The 23,354-nt window shown below is 34.7% G+C and overlaps 4 protein-coding genes across 4 annotated transcripts in view; 1 reads left to right on the plus strand and 3 right to left on the minus strand.

The window, feature by feature from the left end:
• LOC118270382 (octopamine receptor beta-2R) overlaps positions 1-23,354 on the plus strand; it is a 206,815-nt gene that overhangs the window by 57,134 nt on the left and 126,327 nt on the right. The gene's annotated exons all lie outside the window — the stretch shown is intronic.
• On the minus strand, positions 10,583-13,711 carry LOC118270383 (uncharacterized). The gene is made up of 4 exons (XM_035585958.2): positions 13,482-13,711; positions 12,444-12,684; positions 11,352-11,491; positions 10,583-10,747 (listed from the first exon to the last, which is right to left on the minus strand). Exons 1-4 carry the CDS (start codon positions 13,546-13,548, stop codon positions 10,698-10,700), a joined length of 498 nt encoding a protein of 165 aa, XP_035441851.2. The 5' UTR covers positions 13,549-13,711; the 3' UTR covers positions 10,583-10,697.
• Positions 14,619-16,430, minus strand: LOC118270385 (uncharacterized). The gene is made up of 4 exons (XM_035585960.2): positions 16,333-16,430; positions 15,811-15,973; positions 15,149-15,294; positions 14,619-14,800 (listed from the first exon to the last, which is right to left on the minus strand). Exons 1-4 carry the CDS (start codon positions 16,376-16,378, stop codon positions 14,682-14,684), a joined length of 474 nt encoding a protein of 157 aa, XP_035441853.2. The 5' UTR covers positions 16,379-16,430; the 3' UTR covers positions 14,619-14,681.
• On the minus strand, positions 17,579-20,212 carry LOC118270384 (uncharacterized). The gene is made up of 4 exons (XM_035585959.2): positions 20,090-20,212; positions 19,577-19,718; positions 18,811-18,953; positions 17,579-18,264 (listed from the first exon to the last, which is right to left on the minus strand). Exons 1-4 carry the CDS (start codon positions 20,127-20,129, stop codon positions 18,104-18,106), a joined length of 486 nt encoding a protein of 161 aa, XP_035441852.2. The 5' UTR covers positions 20,130-20,212; the 3' UTR covers positions 17,579-18,103.

The following is a 23,354-nucleotide window of genomic DNA, read 5'->3' on the forward strand; positions in this document are numbered from 1 at the left end:
TTTAGTATGTCTGTACATACTAAATTAATTATTATGTTATCGGCTTACTCACGTAATTGTTTGACGAGGAACTCGACTACCAGCTCGACAATCACCGCGTTGTATGTCGCGGATTGTTAATCATAAATATGAGGCTCTAGCATGGCTTGAATCTAGTCGAGTTCCTCGTCAACAGTTACGTGAGTTAGCCGAAAAACATAATAATTAACCATAAAAAGGGTTGCAAATTATTTGCTTATTCAAGTAAATATGAATGAAAAACAAAAATAGCAAACATTAAAGACAGTTCTAAGTAAATATAAACTAAAGACATAAGTATGTATATCTAAACAGTACAACATATTTACTTTATGTAAGAATCAAAGAAAACATCAATCGGAATTGACGATTCAATTCTATCGGAGTGTAAAATTAAATTAGGTAGACGATTTTGTGAAGAATTTTACATCATACCCTATGATCATGATGTCTAAGTAAAGTTGATGTATTTCTATATATACGGGTGGGTATCTTTTCATTAATTAGTTTTATCCTTTAAGGCGGATTTGGATTTGTTACGAATGGATAGACTCAATCGGAGTGATACCATGGCCTCATAGAAAACCGACGTGAAACAATGCTTACGATGTGATTTGTCGTGTCAGTGAGGTTACCGGAGGCCTTCCCAATGTTCCAAATCCTCTGTGCTCTTAAATAAAATAAAATTCTATTGAAATTTCTAAATCTTCAAATATTAAAATAAGAGGCTGTTACCTTTTAAGTGAGAGAGTTTCATCTCTAGAGTTGCTCTCAATATTGATACATTATCTTCCAACATTATTTATAAATTTAATATTCTAAAAATATAATTCTTTAACTAAAATTTTTTATTTAACAAAATTCTTAAAAAATAGATGACTTGCAGGTTAGGACACATTAAACTTGATTCTATTTTCGGAATATTCATTTGACCCTATAACCTGACGTTTGAAGTATCAAACGAAATTATACAAACTCAATTTGCAACCTAAACCAAAATTTGGAGAACTTTTCTGAATTCAACGAAATCCGTCTCTGAACTTTTTAAAAGTATCTTTAAACCTGTTTATATTATTTACCAGCGATCCGCCCCAGTTTCGCATGGGTGCAATGGTGATATATTATACATTTAAACCTTCCTCTTGAATCACTGTAACTATTTAAAAAACTGCATCAAAATCCGTTGCGTAGTTTTAAAGATTTAAGCTTACAAAGAGAACAGAAAAAGCTACTTTGTTTTATACTATGTGATAATATTATTAGCATTTGGCTGCGGATTTGCTTCTCATTCTTATCTGTTCTACTAGCCTATTTTTTATTCCAGACCACAGTTTAGGCCTGTTGCAAATTTGATCCTGATCTTTCCCTTCAGCCATTTTGACGCGATCGGGTAACAAACATACATACCAATTTTTGCATTTATAATATTAAGTAAGCTTATAAGCCGTATAGTATAGGGACGACCTTGCCATGTCTTCTCTTTTCAGGTCTCGTGAGAGTCGACTAACTAAACATTTGCTAGAAATCGGTCAGCAGCTCCTGATAAATCTATACTTTTTAAAATCCAATCCAACCGGTATGTACTTTTCACCATTTATATTATAAGTCCGATGGGCACAATTCCAAACTACGTGAAATTATCGAAAAGCCAAAAAAAAAATCCCAGCAAACCTTTAGTCTACCTTTAGTCTTTAGAGAAAAAAAACCCGTGGATCGATCCCGACCTGGCAGTCGCAGTTGCAACTCCTCTTCTTGTCTGTTGATTATGTTGTTTTTTTAAAACAACATTGTTAGTTTGAGACATGACAAAGAAATTCAATATTACTAAACATTTACTAAGTCCCACCCAGCATCTAATTAATGAGCCTACGAACATCATACCTGTAATTGAGCTAAGCGAAATTGATACATATGTACCTACACATTAGGTAAGTAATTGGTAAAACAAATACAAGTTAATCAATAACCCTCTGTTATAAATAGCTTTTGATCAGAGAAGAGGTTTCAATTATGAAAATCAATTTACTTTAGAATTGTAATTGAATACTTTGATTATTTGGAAAACAAGTAATAATGTATTGTGTTCGCTATGTAACATTTTGATTGGTTTGATCTTCAATCGACCTGGGTATATTCTAAAATAGTAACCAATTGTCAAGGACTTGACTCCTCAAATATTTTAGTAACCTGGCTTCGACTAAGGTGATAACGGAAAACCTCCTTGGTATTCAGATGGCCATACGCTCACTATTGGAATGACACTCTTGCTTTTATATGAAAAAGGGATTAGACATGGTTCCGTGTAAGTCACTAAAAAGTTTAAGGATGGTCCTCTATCAGTACAGTGATCTTCATCTTGGCATTCTTTCATTGTCCACTGCTGGAATACGGGCCATGTACTGCTTCATAAGAGGTTTGTTATTTTGTTCCCTGCATTAAATTTACTGTGAAGAAGAACTATCGTTTTCTTTTTCTTGTCCTCTAATAGTAGGGAATCTTCTGATTGATTTAATTGCGAGATCCAATACAGTCATTCATGTCTCTGGGATTGCGCCGGAAACGGTGTTCTAATGTTTTCATGATTATATCTACTCTAGATCCTGGCTTACAGAAGTTGCAGCGATTTTGGGAGGAAGTGGCGGGTTTGTCTCATTAGGAAAACAGGTTTTGTTATAATTTAAAGTGTAGCCAGCTAGTTTAAATTAAAATTATGATTTTAAAACATTGGCATTTGCAAAATAAACCTCATTCACCGTCTCACCTCCATGCTTGAGATAAAGTCGTTATTACAATATCAAATTCAGTTCTTTCAAGCAACAGCATAGCATATACGCACACACACGCACACATGAACAGTAAATATTAATTTATTACAGTTATTCTACCGTGTTTGTTTGTTCGAGCAAAATATTTGATTTATGTACTTTGTAGTTCAGTAACTGGCTCGTTAGTGAAGTCAGTGCTAAGTAAGGAGTTTTAGGCTCATTCCAACGTCGCGGCGTCGGCTAGAAAGTTAATAATTATGAATTTTCAATTATATCGGTAAGAAAATAGAGTTGATAATTCTGCTTGGCATAATTACTTGTGACAAGTGAACGTTGAGTATAATAGTACAGGTATGCCTATATGTATTTATTTCTTGAGGGGGGAAAATCACACCCCGGCTTAGGTACGGCGGGAGGGAGTTTCAGATTCTTACTGTCTAAAAACCACCCCGTCCCTACTCCTGCTTTTCGAACTAGAGCCCCGGTAAGCCCGCTAGGTAGTCCGCAGCTCCAGATCAGGTATCTGCCCCATCTGTGGTGGTCTGATAGCTCTTTGAGGCGAGCGTGGAACGCGACGCGCCGCACGCACGGGAGATGTGCTTATACTAGGATTATAAGTCATGGTGACTATGACTGGCGATTATCGCAGTGGTTGGGTGATCGGCTGCTGTAAAACCGTTTATTAGCCCGGAATCAGTAAGTTCGGTGATGTTTTACCCTCGTGTCTTGGAAAGCACGTAAAGCCGCTAGTCCAGCGCCGTCTCTCCGGTTGTGTTGGTCTAAAACTTGTATTCGTTCGTGTCGGTCTTCTGTAACATTGGGTTTAAAGAGTGCACCTTTGCGCACACACTAGTGCATTGAAATTAATTGAAAAATTGTGTTGTTGTTATAAATAGCTCATTGGAGAGGCCCATGTTCAGCAGTGGACGAGAACAGACTGATGATGATGTTGATAGCTCATTTAACAATTTGAGCGTTATAGCATCAAAAGACATTATTCATAATTGAAATGAACCTTCAACAACATTATTCATATAATCCCCACATAACAGATCTCTGAACTATTCAACGTAAAGGCCCAGTTTTTTATTAATGCCCACAAACATGGTGACTTTAATAAAGCGTTATGAGTTATTCAGAGGGAATGTAGGACATTCCTTTACATAGCGTTGCGCGCATGACAATGTACCAGAGTCTCCCAACGGAACGATTATTCACTTAATACAAAGCTTTTATTATAGAACTAGCGACCCGCCCCAGCTTCGCATGGGTGCAATGGTGATATATTATGCATGTATTATACATATAAATCTTCCTCTTGAACCACTCTATAATTTAAATCACTTTATCTATTAAAAAAACGCATAAAAATCCGTTGCGTAGTTTTAAAGATTAAAGGCAGGCCGGAGGCCCAAATCCCCCCCTTCCCAATATTTCCAATCCCCGATTCCCCAACAACCCTTAAATTCCTCACCCCCAAAAGGCTAGCAACGCACTTGTAACGCCTCCAGTGTTTCAAGAGTCCATGGGCGGCGGCAATTGCTTACCATCAGGCGACACGTTTGCTCGTTTTTTGGAGTGTTCTATAAAAAAAAAAACATAGGGACAGAGAAAGCGACTTTGTTTTATACTATGTAGTGATAATGATATCTTGGTGAAAATTTTGCTTTAGTCATCCTTTGGTTTTGGCTGTTTCAACCATTTGTCTGTGTTTGCGTTGATTTGTGGCTCTATATTAGTTTCGGGCTCATCTATATTTGTGGAGTTGGCTTTGTTTTTCCTCTTGAGACGTTTTCGGGTTGTATTGTATTGTGTTGTGTTGTTGTCGATTTGTTATTTAGTGGTTGAATCTTTAGTGATGTGTTTTGTAGATTTTTGATAAACATTGAGTAAAGTAAAAAAATAATGCTGGATATAAAAAAAAAACCTTCACACGATAAAATAAACATGTGTACATTAATGTAATTTATCACAATTAGTTATCTTTTTTCTTGATTCTTAACATGATCAAATTATTTTATTCAGTTAATGTCCGAAAAAAACTAGTAACACTATAAGTGTGTTTTTCTACTGATACTAATCTATGTGCTGTGCCAATAAGATGTGCTATGAAGTTACGCCGCCGCAATCGTAGCTGTGCGAGGAAGATACCCAGCTCGAGTATGCGATGTATCGATAATAAGAAAGCCATTCACAACACACATCTACAGCACGCATCCATAGTATACATCTTTCCACATGAAAAACATAGGTTAGCTAAGCTTAGCTGAGTTCATTTCCACTAGTGTTATGCTGTGTGTACCAATAGTATGATCGGTGGAAGCCAAACGCATCCACATCAACGTAGCATAGCACATCTCTGGTGGAAAAGCACTCTAATTCTGCAAAGCGAACACTAACACGAAGTTTACTGCCAATCTAAGCTGACGAAACAAAACCCCTCAGAACTGAGTTCAGTACAAACATCACTTGTCTAGTTTGCATTTAATAAAAGCAACTCTTCACAATGTACCATGATGCGTCAGCTTTCCATTGTACGCAAGTAGGGTTCCCAGATCAAAACATCTAAAAATCCGGAGAAAATTACGGATATTCGATGAAAATTCCGGACTTTCATGTGAATCAAATCTAAAAAACCGGAGAAAATTACGGACATTCGGTGAAAATTTCGAACTTTTATGTGAACAAACAAATCTTTTGTCCAGAATTTTCAACAAGTTGGTTAAATTCTTCAAAAATTTAACGACCAAAGATTGTGGGGAAGAGTCAAAGTCAAAGTCAATGCATTTATTTCAATCCTAAATTAGAATTGTCCGTCAGTCTGTTCGTCAATGAAGCTAGATTAGTTTTGATTGATTAGTTAAGTGTCATCTGTGTTCGTCTTTTACACTAGCTTAAGACATACCTACTTCCATATTATAATATGCTGTATACTTTCACTTCAATGGAAGTCGAACATCTAAGGATTCCGTCCAAATTTTGAACTAACACCTAGATTTCCGGACACGATCGAAAAATTCCGGACGTATGGCAACCCTATCTACGAGCTCCATTTTTATGCATCATTTTGTTGTGTAGCGGTCTCGTTTTGTACCCTATGTATGTATGTAATTTTGTTTTTTTTTTTTCAAAAGGTGCGGAAAAACGTATGTGGTTTTTTGTTGAGTGTAAACCTCTATTGTTTCCGTGAGTTGTGTTTTGACATCACGGCGTTTTTTTTTAATTTCTGCTAGCTTTCGTGGTTAGAGGATTTCTATGAAAAGAAGTTTGTGTTATCTATATTTTGCTTTTGCTTTGTATATTTTAAAATGTCGGGGTTTATCTGAGAGACCTATAATATTTGGTACGTGTTTCTTATTCGCTTTTTACTTTAACTGTGTCAAAATGCAGGTTAATATTGAATTATTTTAAACTTATTTAATACTTACTGTAACATTTATTTGCATCACTCATTGAAGTTCAATTCATCATTCAGTGCCAAACGATTCTGCAACTATAACACAAGTTAATTAAAATGCTCATGATAAAGAGTCCTTCTGTGACTCGAAACTAGTATGAGCTTTTCTCCATTAATGTACGTGAGTAAAACGTGATTTTTAGTTTATTTAATATGTCTCACGATAGCTATTATAAAAATAACACAAATTTTATCTACAACGTATTCAGATTAATACACCAATATATACACCGATCAATCAACTCTTTTCTTGAAATTTACTCACGAAATGATAAAAAGTATTTCCATTTTCTAGCCGACATTGTTTTAGTATATTGTAAATATTTTATTCAATACAAAATCAATCAATCGGTGCTTTTCGGTTTTCTATCAAATCACTGTCAGTAGGGTAGGGTTGTTAGTCTACAGATATTCTCAATACGTTAGATAAAACTTTAATATACACATCACGTCTTTGAATCTCCGATAGCGTAGACTGTACCCTTAGTATGAGTTTGCTATTCGTTTAAAATAATTCGACGATCTTATTGGCCGGCTCGAATAAACCAACCAATCAGAGCGCCGAACGCGCTCTCATTTCGATTACTTTAAACATAAAGCAGACTCGTACTGAAGATACAGACTATCTCTGTTACAATTATCAATATAATACTCAGTTTTAAGCTTACACTATTCTTAGAGAAAATGAGTAATAAAAATTGTATATTGCATAAACAGCTTTAATTTAAAATTCCACTCATTGTCCTTGCAAAATCAATGTCCAAAATTGGGACTAGAATACATAATTTAAGTGGAAAATAATAAAAGTGCCCTCTGTTTATTTTTATACGCGTCACCAAAAGTGCCAACCCTACGCCTACACAATATTAGCATGTCAGTTTGAGAGTTTTGGCCCCAGAATATTAATGTCGTATTTTTGGAAAAAGTAAAAATGGGATGAAAATCGAACAAAAATCTATACTATAATAATTTATACGTGAAAAGAATAGTGGAGTTTATTTTGTTTTTTTTTTTTGTCTCTGTCATTTTATTGGGTATTTTTAGTTTATACATAGTGATATAGACTGCTTCGCCGTTTGAGTGTCGAGACTGCCGTCTAGGGATTTCGATTTGCCGGTTTGGACAAAGGAAAATGAATTTTCGGAAAATTTCGAAGTAGCGCGGAATTCGAAATATTGCAATCAACGCTTCCCTTACTAAATTAAATTTATAACATAACTGGTGAAAAGTGGAACTTAGTGAATAAACTCATCTAGATGTATTACAAACTAAACAAAAAGCAAGAGCACCAGTGACCAGGCACTCACTTTACTAAACACCTTTAAATTCCAGGTTAGACAGAAGTCTAACATTGGCTAAAAAAGGGCCCATAGTTAGTACATAAATAATTGTATTAAAATTGTTGACCATTCTGTACCACTATGAATGCATTGAACTGATTTGATTTGATTTGTTACATTTACTCTTGACTTACAGAATAAAAAAAGTATTTTTTTCAGGCAATCTCTCTACATTAATCAAAATAAACATAAAACGTTACACACAATGTGGCGTCCATTTTTTCTCTGTTTCAATAGCTATTCTCATTTTTTTCTCATTTGCAACTTCATATGTCATGGGTATCTCTTATGTGGGGAACACTGTGGGTATTTGTGGGATTTAATATCTGTGTCCCATTTTTCATGTGGTACAAGTATGTAGATGGGGTTTTGTTTTGATTCATAAATATAGCTTAGATAAATAATATTATAGAAGAAAATTAATGGGTATTTTGATCATTGTTGTTGCTTGGTTTTATGGTATTTTTTCTTTAGAGATTACGAGATAGGTAACATCATGGATATAAGTATCTTTAATTTATAATAATTAAATAAGGTGTACTGTTATTGTATCAAGATTGATATAAATCACCAAAATAATATTTATATAAATATGTTTTTCTTGAATTTGTTTGCTTAGTGCATCCACCATTATTTTATCTCTGCATCACTTAAAACTTTGGCTGTAAGAGAACCCTGTTTTATTAAAATATAAAATTTTCTACGTATAAATATCAGTAAAACACAAAATCTGGATTGTGCTTAGTCTACGAAAAAATACTTATCCTATAATACATAGATCTCATATCATAACTGGTGAAAATACACAAGTTACATTGCATATAACTGTACTGCGCACATTTTAACATGTATAAATGTGCAAATCCCTAAGCGAATTTCGTGTCGTAATGTAGGTATGTTGCATGCCTTAAACACATTGACTAATCGACTAATCTAAACGATTCATTAGTGTATCATACTAGGAAACCACGATTACCACACTCGAGCAATCAAATCAATATCAATCAGACAGTTATTACATAATTGGATCATCAATTATTATTAATTCAACAATAAAGACTTTGTATCTCAAGGTCATTCAATCCCTATTCTCTATTACGCATTCATTTTAATTATCTAATACTACGAGTAGCGGGCTTGGCAAACTTTGTATCGCCTTACACATTTTTTCTTACTGTTTAAACCTTCCCTGAACTTCAACAAATATCAGTCTAGCCGTTCTTGAGTTTTAGCAAGACTAACGAACAGCAATTGATTTTTGTATACTTAGAAGATAATAATTGTACATTTGCCACCATTAGTTACTTTTTATATTTAAAAAGATGACTTTTGGCTATCTTGCCTGATAGTAATGTGATTAATACACAGCCATGGAATAAACCTTGAAAAAGACTAATTCATAAACCCAATTCTGTCATAAGTCATTATTATACGCGGACGAATCGCAAGAAAGCTAAGTATACATTGATAAATACTGGACATTCTGTCCGTCAGTATGATATATAATATTTAGGTTTTAACATAATCGACGCTATGACGGTTACTGGTGACCGATTTTACTGGAGAATATATCTTTAACAGTTTTCTCGCGGCAGTAAAAGGCTTAAATTAACTAATCCGCTAACTTAAAGCAAGCAAGAAACAGCAAATATTAACATTAAACAAAACAAATTCAAAGTTCAATACCAGAAAATCAGAGTAAGATATTATATAAAAAAAAATCACAATCTATCCATTCCACTCATTTACAAGTAACAAAATAATGTTATATACATATATACTTCCCTATTCACCTCACCTATGTATATACGAGTACATATAATAAACTACGTACTAATGGCCAGTGAGGATAAAGGAATTCGAAGAGAAATCCGTTCCCAAAATTTATTATTAGTTTCGTATGAAACCGAACCGCTACGGAGTGGGTTTATTGGATGATTTCACAAAAGGGTAAAGCAATTATAATTTGAGGATACTTCGGGTATTTTATTAGATGCGGGGAATGATATAGTGCAAGGATTTTGTAAGGAAACCTTATCTTTTTTATAGTGTAGCCCCGTAAATGAGCAGACGGATCACCTGATAGTAAGCAAACGCCGCCGCCCATGGACACTAGAGGCGTTACAAGTGCAATGCCGGCCTTTTTGGGGTTAGGAATTTAAGGGTTGGTGGGGAATTAGGGATTGGAAAGATTTGGTATACAGACAAGGTTTTAGCTGACATAGGTGATAGGCAGAAGCTAATAAATAAACCACAGTTTAAAAGAGTCAGGCTGCTCAGACCGCTAATGCCTTGTCTCAGTGTAATACTAATTATCGGCTCTTATTTATTTATTTATGCTTTATTATACACATTTGAGTAGCCTAGGTTACATACGTTTTTAGTAGTCTGCGTACATGGGCGGTTTTATCACACAATGGTGATTTTTTCCAGACAACTTTTGAATGGAACATTAAAAAAGAAAAACAGAGGCTCTTACTGCCCTCATCAAAAGTAAAGACTGTCAATGTCATTACCAACCCATTTGTAACAATTTCTCAATTCATTGAAATGTGTCGAATCAAGTGTAGATCAAACTTCGATGAATATAATCCCAGAATAAATAAACCAAAGCTTGTAAAAACAAACAAAGTATCTCAATAACTGAACTTTTTGGAGATAGTACATCGTTTATTTACTCAACCATTCACAATGATACAGTATATTTAATTTTATGAACGATCCTTTCAATAGAATTGATGTACATTGATGGCCCAATTAGACACTAATTAGTATTTTCTTATACAAAGCCGTCAATGTATCAAGACATTAGCAATTATTCAGGACGAAGTTCGAAATTCTCTGAGTTTGGAGAGGATTACATACAAATCCGTGCTCCTTCATTATTTCTATCTTCAGTGGATTTTAAAGCTTAAGCAGTGTCAATAAAGACGAGTTTAATGTTTTTTTATAGACCGAAATGAAGCGTTAATTACTTTAATGAGGTTTAGTTTGAAATAAAAAAGAACAGTAAGCCAAGTTCTTAAAATGTATTATAGATAAGTGAGACATTAATTTACATACTCAATAGGCGTATACTTAGTACTCATTATTATAATTGTAATTAATAAATTAAAATTATTGGGTTCCCTGACAATTACTTCCTTCACCTTGGAAAAATATTGTATCTGAAAATAAGACATTATTTATTTTATCGTGTTAATATTATGTATAATCTTAGTTTTTAGTTTTAGGTGTAGGTCTGCATGTCATTTTTATGACCAGAATATAAAAAGTGACTGCCTCGTTGCCAAGTGCGACTGCCGGGCAAGGGGTCTGGGGTTCGATTTCCAAGTCGTGCGAAGTATTACTGAGCTTTTCTCGGTTTTTCGAAAATTTCTTGGGCTCACCACCTATTACATGGGACTTACAACATAACTTGTAAAATGTGGGTGCACATTGGCATAATTTGCCATAATATGCACCTCTGCCCACCCCATCGGAGATCAAAGGCGTGACGTTAAAAAATATATATATATATACAATAAAGTGTTTTTTTTATCCATGCTCTCTAAATACGAGCTCTCTCTCTCTCTCTCTCGCTCTCTCTCTCTCTCTCTCTCTCTCTCTCTCTCTCTCTCTCTCTCTCTCTCTCTCTCTCTCTCTCTCTCTCTCTCTCTCTCTCTCTCTCTCTCTCTCTCTCTCTCTCTCTCTCTCTCTCTCTTATCTTACAAAAGGTGGGAGAAGTCGTTGTATAATTTTTCACCCTCAAAAAACACGGGAAACACTTACCTTGTTTCTTATCTCCGCCATACATTGGTATGCCCATTTCCATACGATGTAGACAATTCGCAAGATCTATCTCACATGGAGTCGCGAAATTTATCCATCCCAATACTAAATGATAAGCACAAACTTCATTAAAATTGGATCTGAAAATAAGCATTGGAATGATATACATACTATATAATTTTCAAATTCTGTCTTGTCTGTTTGATAAGGGCCGGGGCCCACTGCCGGCACGGCACGGCATGGCACGGTACGGCATCCAACGGCGTGCTGCGACATACCGCGGCATCGTGGTATCAAAATAAAGCAACATAAATTCTAAATTCCTTGAAATAAAGTTCAAAATAACTTAATTTGTATTAAAATCCTTTGCCGTGCCATGCCGTGCCGTGCCGGCAGTGGGCGCCGGCCCTTACTCGACTTGATAGAAGGAAGTGCACCTGAGTCCAGTCAGGGGGCGCGATGGGCGTGCAAACTCGAGTAGTCTGTAGCAGTATGTCTCACGAAAGTTAAAATATAACATTCTTTTAGCTGAAGTTTTAAGATAAAACAATATTCTTCGAATAGAAAATGGGAAAGTTTTTAATAAGATTGGCGCGGTGACTGGGTAACTGGCTGCCGCTCAACTTGAAACGGGTTCGATTCCCGCACCGAGCTACTCTTTGTGAGATCCACAAATTATTGTTTCGAGTTTGGGTGTCATGCATATGTAAATGTGTGTATGTTTGTAAACAAGAGAAATGCCAAGTGTGGAGCAAAATTAAAAAGAAAAATAAAGTTGCTAAGGTATTTTTAAGGCTTAATTAAAATAAAGTTTGGTAACTAACATGGTCATTTTAACCGCTGTTAGACCATCTTTCTAAAATAACTGGTTTATTTAGTATTTAAAGATTGAAAGAAAATGATACATTTTTAGTTTTTAAATTCTTTTTTTTTCCTTTATTGTGTGTTCTTTTGCATTTGTACTATTTGTTTCTTATAGTTTTATTATTTTTTCTCGAATTTCTTTTATGAAATGTATAGCGCTTTGGTTTGATGACTGTAACGATATACTATCTTACTTTAAAGAAATAAATCAATGTCGTGATTACTTACTGATCTCGAACACATTTTGTGTGTAAGTAGTAACAATCGTAGTATTCTTTGTAAGTAGGAGTTGCAAGAAGATCATAGTCAACGCCTTCAAATACAATTGTAGGTCCGTAGGTGACTAAGTCAAAGAGAGGCAGTACCATTTTTTGTTGCATTTTTTCAAATTGATTTGGTGGGGGTGCACGCTTGTCAACTTCTTTCTGTTCCCGCCCATCTAGCTTGTCTCCAGGTGCTTGACAAATTGCTTAAAAAATAAATAAGTTAGTAAACTGCTGATAGAAATACATACATAAACATAACCCTCCTTCTGGCGCAGTCGGGTAAATACATTTGATACGACCTTCAAACCTTCAAGAAAAGAGCATACTCCTTTTTAAAAAAAGGCCGGCAACGCACCTGTGACTCTTCTGGTGTTGCGGGTGTCCATGGGCGGCGCTGATCGCTTACCATCAGGTGACTCGTTTGCTCGTTTGCCTCCTATTCCATAAAAAAAGAAGGAGTTTCTGGGTGCAAGTTTTATATATGTATATCATTACGCCTTTAATCCCCGAAGGAATAGCCAGAGGTGCACATTATGGCACGCAATGCCGCTATACAATGTACAACCACTTTTCACAATTTATGGTGTAAGTCCCATGTAATAGGTCACTCCGAGCTACTAATACTGAGAAATTTTTGAAAAACCGAAATAAACCCAGAAATACGTCTTTGTTTTATACATGTAGAGTTGGTATTATATTAATTGTGCATAAAAGATGATATGGCTAAAAAATAACAAATTGCACATTGTTTACGAAAACGTTATGCTAGACTTAATAATGCTGCCGGCCTCATCTAGCTATTTGAAATATTGACGTGTAAAAGTGTTATTTTATAACCTATTTACATAAATAAATATCATTTATCATTTAATAAGGTTTAGCAGGATATATTTATTGTGCATTTTCACGTAAAAAAATAAATAAAAAAAATATAGGTTTGAAATAGCACTTAGGCTTGGTAATAATATCCCGAAAATTATACGTTAAATAAATGTTTTACCTTCATCGGGCCAAATTACCAATAAAATACACCAGAATAGAAGATTGGAAACAAGTTTATGAAACATCTTCAATTAATTGTACTACCTTCAGCAGTTGATTTAGAACTGGCCACAAGTTGAACCTTAATTAAAACACATAAATTAACTTCAGATAGAGCAACTTCTTCGTTAAATGATTGCAATCATGATAACTCGAGTTTTAATCTCGAGGTTTATCTACAGATTAAACGATATTGTTCTTAGTCGGTACTGGGGCCTGCCGGTTGTGCATCGTACACTAAATGACATACAGAAAACAAAATACATTGATTATTATGTTATCGGCTTACTCATTACTCTTACTCTTACCATTCCATCATAGGCCGCATCATCACTTACCATCAGGCGAGATAGTGGCTAAACGTCGACTCATCAGATATAAAAAAAAATAGCATAGTTATGAGCAGTATTCCGCGATATACGACGTGGCGATTGTCTCGTTGCTACTGTAGCAGCGCGCCGATAACATAAAAATAATTTACATTAGCTTGACTATCTTATACAAATTCGTGTAAAACTACATGGTTGCTACTTGGTAAGTTACGATAATGTTGCACATACATTCATTCGCCACCCTTTACATTGGTCTACATCTCGACGACGAGTTTTAAATCTAATATCTTTAATGTATTGCATCTATAGTGTACATTATACAGATAAATTAATTATTATGTTATTGGCTTATTCACTTAACTGTTTGAAGAGGAACTCGACTAGTTTCAAGCCATGCTAGAGGCTTATATTCATGAGTAGCATTCCGCAATACGCGGCGATTATCGCGCTGCTACTGTAGCCGATAACATAATAATTTTCTGGCCTTTTTGTATTTTCGAATATTTCTCAGTAGTAGCACGGAGTCTGGAATTGTGCGCAGTATAATAATATGGCAATAGGCTCACCCCTTATTTCATGAGACTTATAACAATAAAGGTGAAAAATGGAAAATAATGTATTCTTTGTATAGCGGCATTACATGCCGTAATGTACACCTCTGCCTACCCCTTTGGGGATAAAAGGCGTTACGTTATGTATGTATTATTTAATTAATACATACGTATTAAGATCACAAATCAATGAAATCCTGTAGGTATATAACTTTATTTAAAAAATAACAATATAATGATATAGGCTTCAATGCAGTTTTACTAAAAAGTGAATCTCTAATTTGAGTTGTACTGAGCGCCGAGTTTATAGTACAATTCTATAGCTTCTGGTCCAGTCGTTGAACGCCTTTGATAATAAGCACACGGGTGAGGCAAACCATTGTAATATATATCTCCTGTAAAAAAATATAAACAATTTTAAATGTGGGAGAGCCATGCTTGGACACGAATGGGCTCGACCGGAGTGATACCACGGCCTCACCAAAAACCGACGTGAAACGCTTTCGTTATGTTTCATTGTCTGAGTGAGGTTACCTGACACTCAATTACCTTCCCATCCCCCTTCTAAATACCCGATTCCCCAATAACACTTAAATTTCTAACCTGCAAAAGGCCGGCGATGCACTTGTAACGCCTCTAGTGTTTCGGGTGTCCATGTCCGGCGGCGATTGTTTACCTATAGGTGATCCGTGTGCTAGTTTACCAGCTCTTACAGAACATTTTGTTTTTGTAAATAGACATACCATAATCGAATTGTCTTCTCCTTATGTTCCCATACTTCTGAAGGTCTAACAAACAAATCTGAAGATTTATTTCACACAAACTAAAATAGTTTGTCAATCCATATTTAGTACTGTAAGCGCAGATTGGCTCATGTTCTCGTCGATTCCTGAAATATAATTAGTTTATCATCATCATGATCAAATAGCCTATAAGTTCTCACTGCTAAGCAAGGGCCTCTTCTCACACGGATAACGTTTAAGCATCAATCATCGCGCTTGCTGAAGGTGAGTAGGCGATTTCAATTTTAGTCAGTAACTGACACTCCCTCTCACCTCGCCCAAAGCGAGAGAAGTCATTGGATGGTTCCCCCCCCCCCAAAAGGCGATTTGAAACTTATAATTAAAAATTATTATAATCATCATTTTAATAAAAACCATTCGTGTCGGCCAAAAGGCTGCTACCTAAAAGCTCAAACGGATTATTTATAAGTAAAAAAACCTCTACAACTTTCAAGTCACAGAGGGGACTCTTCATCATGAGCAGCGTGCGCACACGCGGTGACGTCTAGCCTAGTGATTTTTAGTTTATTTAATATATGACATACAGACATAAACATGTCTGTCAATAATATGTCTATTTATTTATTTGTGTGCTTCACTTTAGTTCTTATAAAAATACTTACAAATTCGAATCACACTCTATTTTTTCTGGGAAGCAATCATTCCCTACTACGGGATTTTCTTCTTCGACGTCAGTAAAATCGTATGTCATGTAATCGCTGTCAAACAGTGGTTTGGTGTACAATGATGTATCCGCTTCTTGTAGTGGAAGTATGTTTGCTTTTACTGAAAATACAAGATACATTTATTATACCAATAAAATAATCACTGAAATACATGTAGGTATGTATCTCAATACGTATCGATAAACTAGTGTACTAGTTTTAATTGAATAATACATTACTGTTTAATTTTTTTCTCATTGAGGATATCCAGTAGTAGAGATCAATTGTCTCATTTATGTAAATAAAATCCGTCAGAAATTGTTATCCAAGAATACATTTACTACTCTTTCAAAATTATCTCGAATACCTAGATAGCAATATAGAATGGAGGTATCATTCAACAAAATAAGTAATAGCTATCAAAGTACAAAATTAAATAACTGCAATTACGGAAAACATATTGAACAAAATATTATTTACCTGCCACTCCAACGATTAGCATGACAATGCAATAGACAGTCCGCATTGTACTTTCCAAGAGACTTCGCAAGTCTAGTTCAATTCAATACTAACAGTTGATCTAATAAAAACACTAATTAACTTACATTGGAACAAACACTTAATGAAAGTCATTAAGTAGATGGCAATGAAAGAAAACTTGATTGAAGAATTTTGATTAACGGATTAATATCAGCGATTTTTTAATCTTAAGGGAGCAAATTTAAAACAAGTGTGATAGTAGCAGCGTAGAATAATCTAAGGATATCGATTCGTACCACCCTTACTTAATATTTTTTATTACAATAATAAATTATATTAAACCATATGAATAAAAAAATAATACTAACTATGACTTAAATATTGACAACTTAAAAATACCTAAAAAGAAATAAAAACTAACTAAAAGCGTCGAAAAAAGTATCCTCATGGGTTTGGTGCCCAAAAGACTGGCAGCATTGCCACGTTCAATAGCAAGGCAAACTTACTTATTCTCCGAATGTTAAATCAGGATTTAACGCTCTTTGACAAAACTGAACCTTTTAAGTTGTGATCCACAATAGGCCTATCAATCGAAACAATGTAACCAAAAATCTTATTGTGAACCTGATAGAAAAAGAGTGAAAAACCTATGGATTTTCTTGCTTGTTCTTCTCCGTAACAGGTGTTGTATTGTGAGGGCTTTGGAATACAATTATCCGGGAAGCATGATCCCTTTTATAGGTGATGGTTGTGGCCATCTGGGTAGTTTTAGTAAGACTCACATAATATTTTCCCTATTCTTTCTTCTCAAAAAGCTAAATACTTTTTTAAAAAAGCTAGGATACCCTTTTCCAATACTGCTAAGACTTTCGAAGTCAAATTTCTCAGTTTTTATCGGGAACAATGGAATGGTCGGAATTTGTCTAGATATTTGGAATAAATAATATTTTAATTGCTTGCTGATTGGCATAAATAATCAAGATTCAATAATATTATTTTTCCTAATAACAATTTCAAAATTCAACATTGTTCTTTATCTCAACAATTAAAACAACTGTTTAACATTGACACAACCCTAGTAACAATTTTGTAAGATTACAATAGGTGGTTAAGCCAAATTTTATATACTTTATTTAGAAATTTCCGATTCAAATTCTAATATTACAATATTTTTTTGCAGGTAATATTTCAAACAAGTTATTCTGACTGTCGTCGTAAGGGGTGAGTAACCAACATAAATAAAACAAATAAGATATCTTTATTGAATAAACAAGTTATACATACAAATATTGTTTATGTTCAACGGTTTTAATGAGCTCTATTCTACCAACCTAGCCCTTTCAGTTTCATCTATAGTGGAGGCAGTTATGGAAAAAAAAATTATAGTATTATGTCATCATTCTAATATTATTTAGACACCACTAATAAACGGTGAAGGATAATATTGTGAAGAAACCTGGTCTGATAATCTCTAATTATAATCGCCAACCTTTTTAAACAGTTACCTACCGGATAAACATTATTGTTTTTAACAAACATTGAAAAAAACATTTATTTTGATTAAACGTCGACTAAAAATCACGGTTTAGTCTCGGATATTAATAGAGAAAAGCTCTACTTGTTTCGAGTTACAGAGGGACTCTTCTATTAGAGCTTTTCTCCATTAATAGACGTGAGTAAACCATGATTTTTTTAGTTAATTTAGTATGTCTCACGATAGTTACCATAACAATACACTAAAAATATTGATGACACAAAAACCTGTCTATTCTTAAACCAGTATATTTGGGTCCATGTCTCCATCTTCATTCCTGTAATAGTAAGGACCCTCTCCACCAGCTTCGAAATAAATATTAACAGCATCCTTCGCATCTTTTGCCATTTTGAAGTAAAATAAACAATTATGCATTAGACCATTGTGATAAGCTACGTCTGCAAATAGAAATGAGTATTCTTAAAATGCTTTTGATCAATACAAGTAACATAGAATATTATTTATTACTTTGGAGCGAGCACCTTTACTGACGGACAGACTGACAGACTATTGTTTATTTTTCTTTCTCTGTTGACGTTTCAAAACTACCTAAGTATATGGTTTAGAATAAATGATTTGACTTTGACTTCACAAGCTTCTGCCAGCGACTTCGCCCGCGTTGTTGTGGGATAAAAATCTCAGTCAAGTCAACTCATACCCTGTTTGTATACCAGATTTCATCAAAATCCGTTCAGTAGTTTCAGCGTGATCTTCGGACAAACAAACCTTCAGATTTATGTTCTTAGTGTGATTTCTAATATTTAAATTGTCTTATTGGCTTAATTAACCCGTCATATGCCGAAACGTGGATCCACGTGAGACACAATGTATTTTCTATTGCTGTCTTATATACCGGCTTATATATATTATATGTCTTATATACAAGGGGTTAAAATATGTTTTCTGTAATTCACAAAAAATAAATGTAAAATGGTCATATTTACCATCATCGTCTCGAACGCCGTACATCATGCCGGGGCCACCTTCCGCTTGTTTTATACAATTTAGAAAATAAATGGAACACATGCTGTCGAAATCTAGCAGACCTTCATTTCTAACAAAAGCACAAATACGATTTCCGAATTGTCTGCAAAAAAAAAGCAATAATAAATACATAATATCAACATAATATGTATATCCTATATAAGGTGTTCTAAAAGTATATGCCACGGCTTTAATGGGAGGTAATGTAGTGTTTGAAGATTACAGTAGTAAATATAAATTGTGTATTATGAATAATATTTTCTTTTGTCATAGAAAAAAGTCTACTTGTACGTTTATTATGAAAGAAATATCTCATTTACTGTCTCAGTGTCGCTTTGTTAATGAAAACATTTGCTAACACTTAAGATACTTTTTTTATCCGGAGCTGCGGACTACCTAGCTGGTTTACCGGGGCTCCAGCTCTATAAGCAGGACTTCTCTTGCTTATCGAGCTGGACCCCCGGTTAAGAGTCTGACACTCCCTCTCGCCTTGTCTAAGGCGGAAGAAGCCATTGGATGATTTTCAACCTCAAAAAAAAGACAAAATTTATCCCACCGCGATATCCGTCCGAAACTAGTATAGTAAAGTAGAAGTTTCTTCGGTTCTTAATTACGTGTGCTCAACTCAAAGAAACTTCTTGAATAATTACATAAACATAATAAAAGTTGGGAATACAAAAACGATATAAACAAAACCTAGTATTATTAAAAACAGAAAAAAAGTACTTTGGATCGCTTAAACATTTCATGTTTGAATGATGGCATAAACCTGGATCTTCAACAACAGGTTTTTCATCAAAATCCTCTGGACCGAATGGTTCTAATTCTCCAAATAAATTGTTGTAGTTTTGTGATAAATACATTTTAGCTGAAATAAAATAAAAAATAAATTAGAAATGAAACACTTATTTAAACTATAAAATACGACTGCCTCATTGGCCGAGAGGTTTCAAGTGCGGCTGCCAGGCAAACGGCAGTCGCACTTGCAACCGGGTTCGATTACCGGGTCGAGCGAAGTATAGCTGGGCTTTTTTCGGTTTTTCTAAATGTATCAGTAGCAGCACAGAGTCTGAAAATGTGCCCGGTATATGGCAATAGGCTCATCACCTATATTATTACATGGGACTAACAATATAAATTTGTGAAAAGTGGGTGTACATTGTACAGGCATTACGTGTCATAATGTGCACTTCTGTCTAAATTAATGAATAAATGAAAATATGATTAAATTAAGCTTACCAAAACTAAAGAGCAAAAATATCACTAATTTATTCTGCATCGTCAAACGGTTTAGACGTTATCTACACTTGAATACGAGATGCGAATTAAAAACTTAACACTGTAATTCAGTTGCTAATGAATTTCTAGATAAGATCTACTTACTACCTATCATCTGTTATCTTCGTCTTTCTAATTATGAATTGATTGTGAATAGGATAAGGGTTATATTTCACCGGGACACCATGGTGGCGTGACTGGTCACCGCTACCAACAAAATTAATTAAGGAAACTATAGGTCAGTTTATATAATGTTTAGATTTCGAATATGAAAACTGTGTGACCGTTTGTTTTCTGATAATTGAATAAATAAAACAAAATGTATACAGCTCTATAGAGAGTTACTCTCCTGGTGTCCGCTTGATTGAGCTCCCAATCTGGCGGCGTAACCACCTCGGTCGCCAGTACTTATAGCTCTATCTTAATACTGTCGCAGTGTGGTGTTGGAGCTCTCGTATCTATGTGGTGTCTAGTTTAGTAGCTTACGGACACCATGGTGTGGTGGCCTGGTTGCGCGAGTGGTCGTACCACACTGGTGTCCCAGTGAAATATAGTCCTTAATATCATTAAAGACATACTGTTTACTGTTGATCAAAGGCCTCTTATTACAAGGACAAGGTTTGAGCATTAATCACCACGCTTGCTTAATGCGGGTTGGCTGCTCAATCAAAGTATATTCCACAAAAATGTTACTTCTGTCAAACATGTTACATTATTATTCGAGTAATACAGGTGAGACCACAGACTGAAGCTAGTATATAAATTATCTATTTCTTTCACAGACACATACTCAACAGGTAAAAAGCAAAAACATCCCGAAACAAAAAACCCAAAGCCCTTTAATAAAAAAATCCAATACAAATTGAATTCCAATCAACATTGTACGAACCATCTTTAATCCAATCAATTAATATTCATTCATTCACAAAATAATCCGGCCGTTACCATAACTGCGAGTCAAATACATCATCAATCATAACAATTGCTACCATACATGGTATAGAATGAATGAACGGAATGAAAAGATTGAACTATGAACGGAAGACATGTAATTGGCAATCTGCGCACATTGTACATTAACAATAAATTGTATAGACATGGCAGTTTTGTAGGTCTATGAACAACAGGCGTCTTAACGCGTGTCGGTGATTGAAGATTTAATCAGACGGTCTACTCTAATACAACGAAAAACGAAGTTTCGTCCGAAACTTCGCAAATTTCGTAGTACAATTCTATTTATTGTGAACCTCTGTGAACAAAAATAAATAAATAAGTATTGATTGGAAATTAAAAATAAAACGTTATTTTAAGTAATTTCATTAGTAAGTCAATCAAATCTACGGCCGAAATTTAAACGAAACTTCAGATTCGAGAACCGGAGTAGGCCTCCAGGCCAATAGACAATGAATATCATAACCATCAGAGTATGATACTGATTTTGTAAATAGTAATCTTTATTATAATGCCTTACTTATCGTTATACTAAAGGATGATGCCAGAGTTACTATGAAATCTGGTCCCACCTTCCAATAGCTATGTGTGTTACATCACTGGATAGGTAATTTTGAGCTGAATTAAAGTCACTATAGTCCGTTCAGAGTTATTCTAAAGTAAAGTTATTAAACATGGTAGTTTTATGAGTACCCAAGATATGTAATTTTTAATCTGCTATTAGATTACCATAATATTTAAAATACTTTGGATCATACTTTTAAGACATATCTATATACACATTTCTTTACTACTATGCCATACTACTGCGTATAGATACGAAACCACTCGACACACTGCTCATGATTATGAATCCCAGTCGTGATTTGAAACTGGTCGAATATCCTCGTAAAATTTACGTGCATATTAAGTAACCTATAATTATTATTTATTCAATAACTAGCCGTATATCCAACCTGAGTATCAGGAATCGATGTTCCGATTCCGTAACACCAAGATCGGAATCCCACGGGGTGCTTACGTGGTGAATCAATACTGCAAATGTCAATACGGTTAACAATAACAGATAGGTACATTGAGTACGAAATTCCCCAGGCGATACTAACTGGCAAATAATTGTGGCTTGTGATGTTATTGTCGAAAACTTGGATGTGGGATAGTATTTTGTTCATATACTTTACATGGATGAAACGTACGTATGTATTTTGTAGGAATAAAACTTAAAGGATGAAGAAGTATGCTCTGAACATAATACTATACCATACCCAATTTTCAACAAGGTATATGAAATTTGCATAACATAGGTTAATATTTTTTTTAATTGAGCGAGATTCAGTTTTGAGAAATCGGGAAGGAGGTAATTGGGCCTTCAGTAACCTCGCTCACACAACAAAATACAACGCAAGCGTTGTTTCACGTCAGCATTCTGTGAGGCTAGTAGCACACCAGTCAAGCCGGCCTTTTCTTGCGAAGCATTACTCTCTCACACTTAAAACTATTTAAATATTTAAAGGCTTTTTACCAGTATTTATTAAGTACCGGATAAACTTAGTAATAAATAGTTCGTACATTTACGTTCTTATTTTACAATTTTACGTTTGTTACTGGCTTCTAACATCAGTCTAAGTTTGTATTATAATTGTTTTTACTTATCAATCGATGTTATTAAACTGTTAAGACAAATATTGTGATCGTAATCTATAAAATTACATTAATGATTTTATATGTTAACCATATAGAGCGATATTTAATTATCGTCACGTAGATTGTAAACCCTAATATGAAGGTATTTATGGCATGTAGTACCACCAAGGTGGCATATTGTTCAGGCCATTCTTATAAAAATGGCAAATTTATCGTTGAGATAGAATAGTATACTAGATTATCCTAGTTTATCATTGCAAAATTGGAATTACAACCGAATTTGTGTGGAAGAAATCAGCCACCCTTTTTTTAGAAAAGAATTGTCTCCTGTGTCGCGGGTGCGTTGACAAACATACAATTTTAAATGCATATGGCACCCAGACCCGAAACAACAATTTGTGAATTACACAAAGAGTTGCTCCCTGCTGAAATCGAACCCGCTAGGCGTTACACGGCAGCCAGTTGCCCAGGCAACGCGCCAACCGTCCAGTCACTTAGAAAACTGACTGAATTTACATCCGTTAATTTAATCAGCTTTGAAGTTACAGTGTGTGTCCACACAATAAGACGATATCTACCTTTTAAATTAATTTCAAAGAGCTTCATCTACGAGTACAAACAGCAAAGAAAC

Source organism: Spodoptera frugiperda, chromosome 13 (genome assembly GCF_023101765.2).
Source record: "Spodoptera frugiperda isolate SF20-4 chromosome 13, AGI-APGP_CSIRO_Sfru_2.0, whole genome shotgun sequence".
Taxonomy (NCBI): domain Eukaryota; kingdom Metazoa; phylum Arthropoda; class Insecta; order Lepidoptera; family Noctuidae; genus Spodoptera; species Spodoptera frugiperda.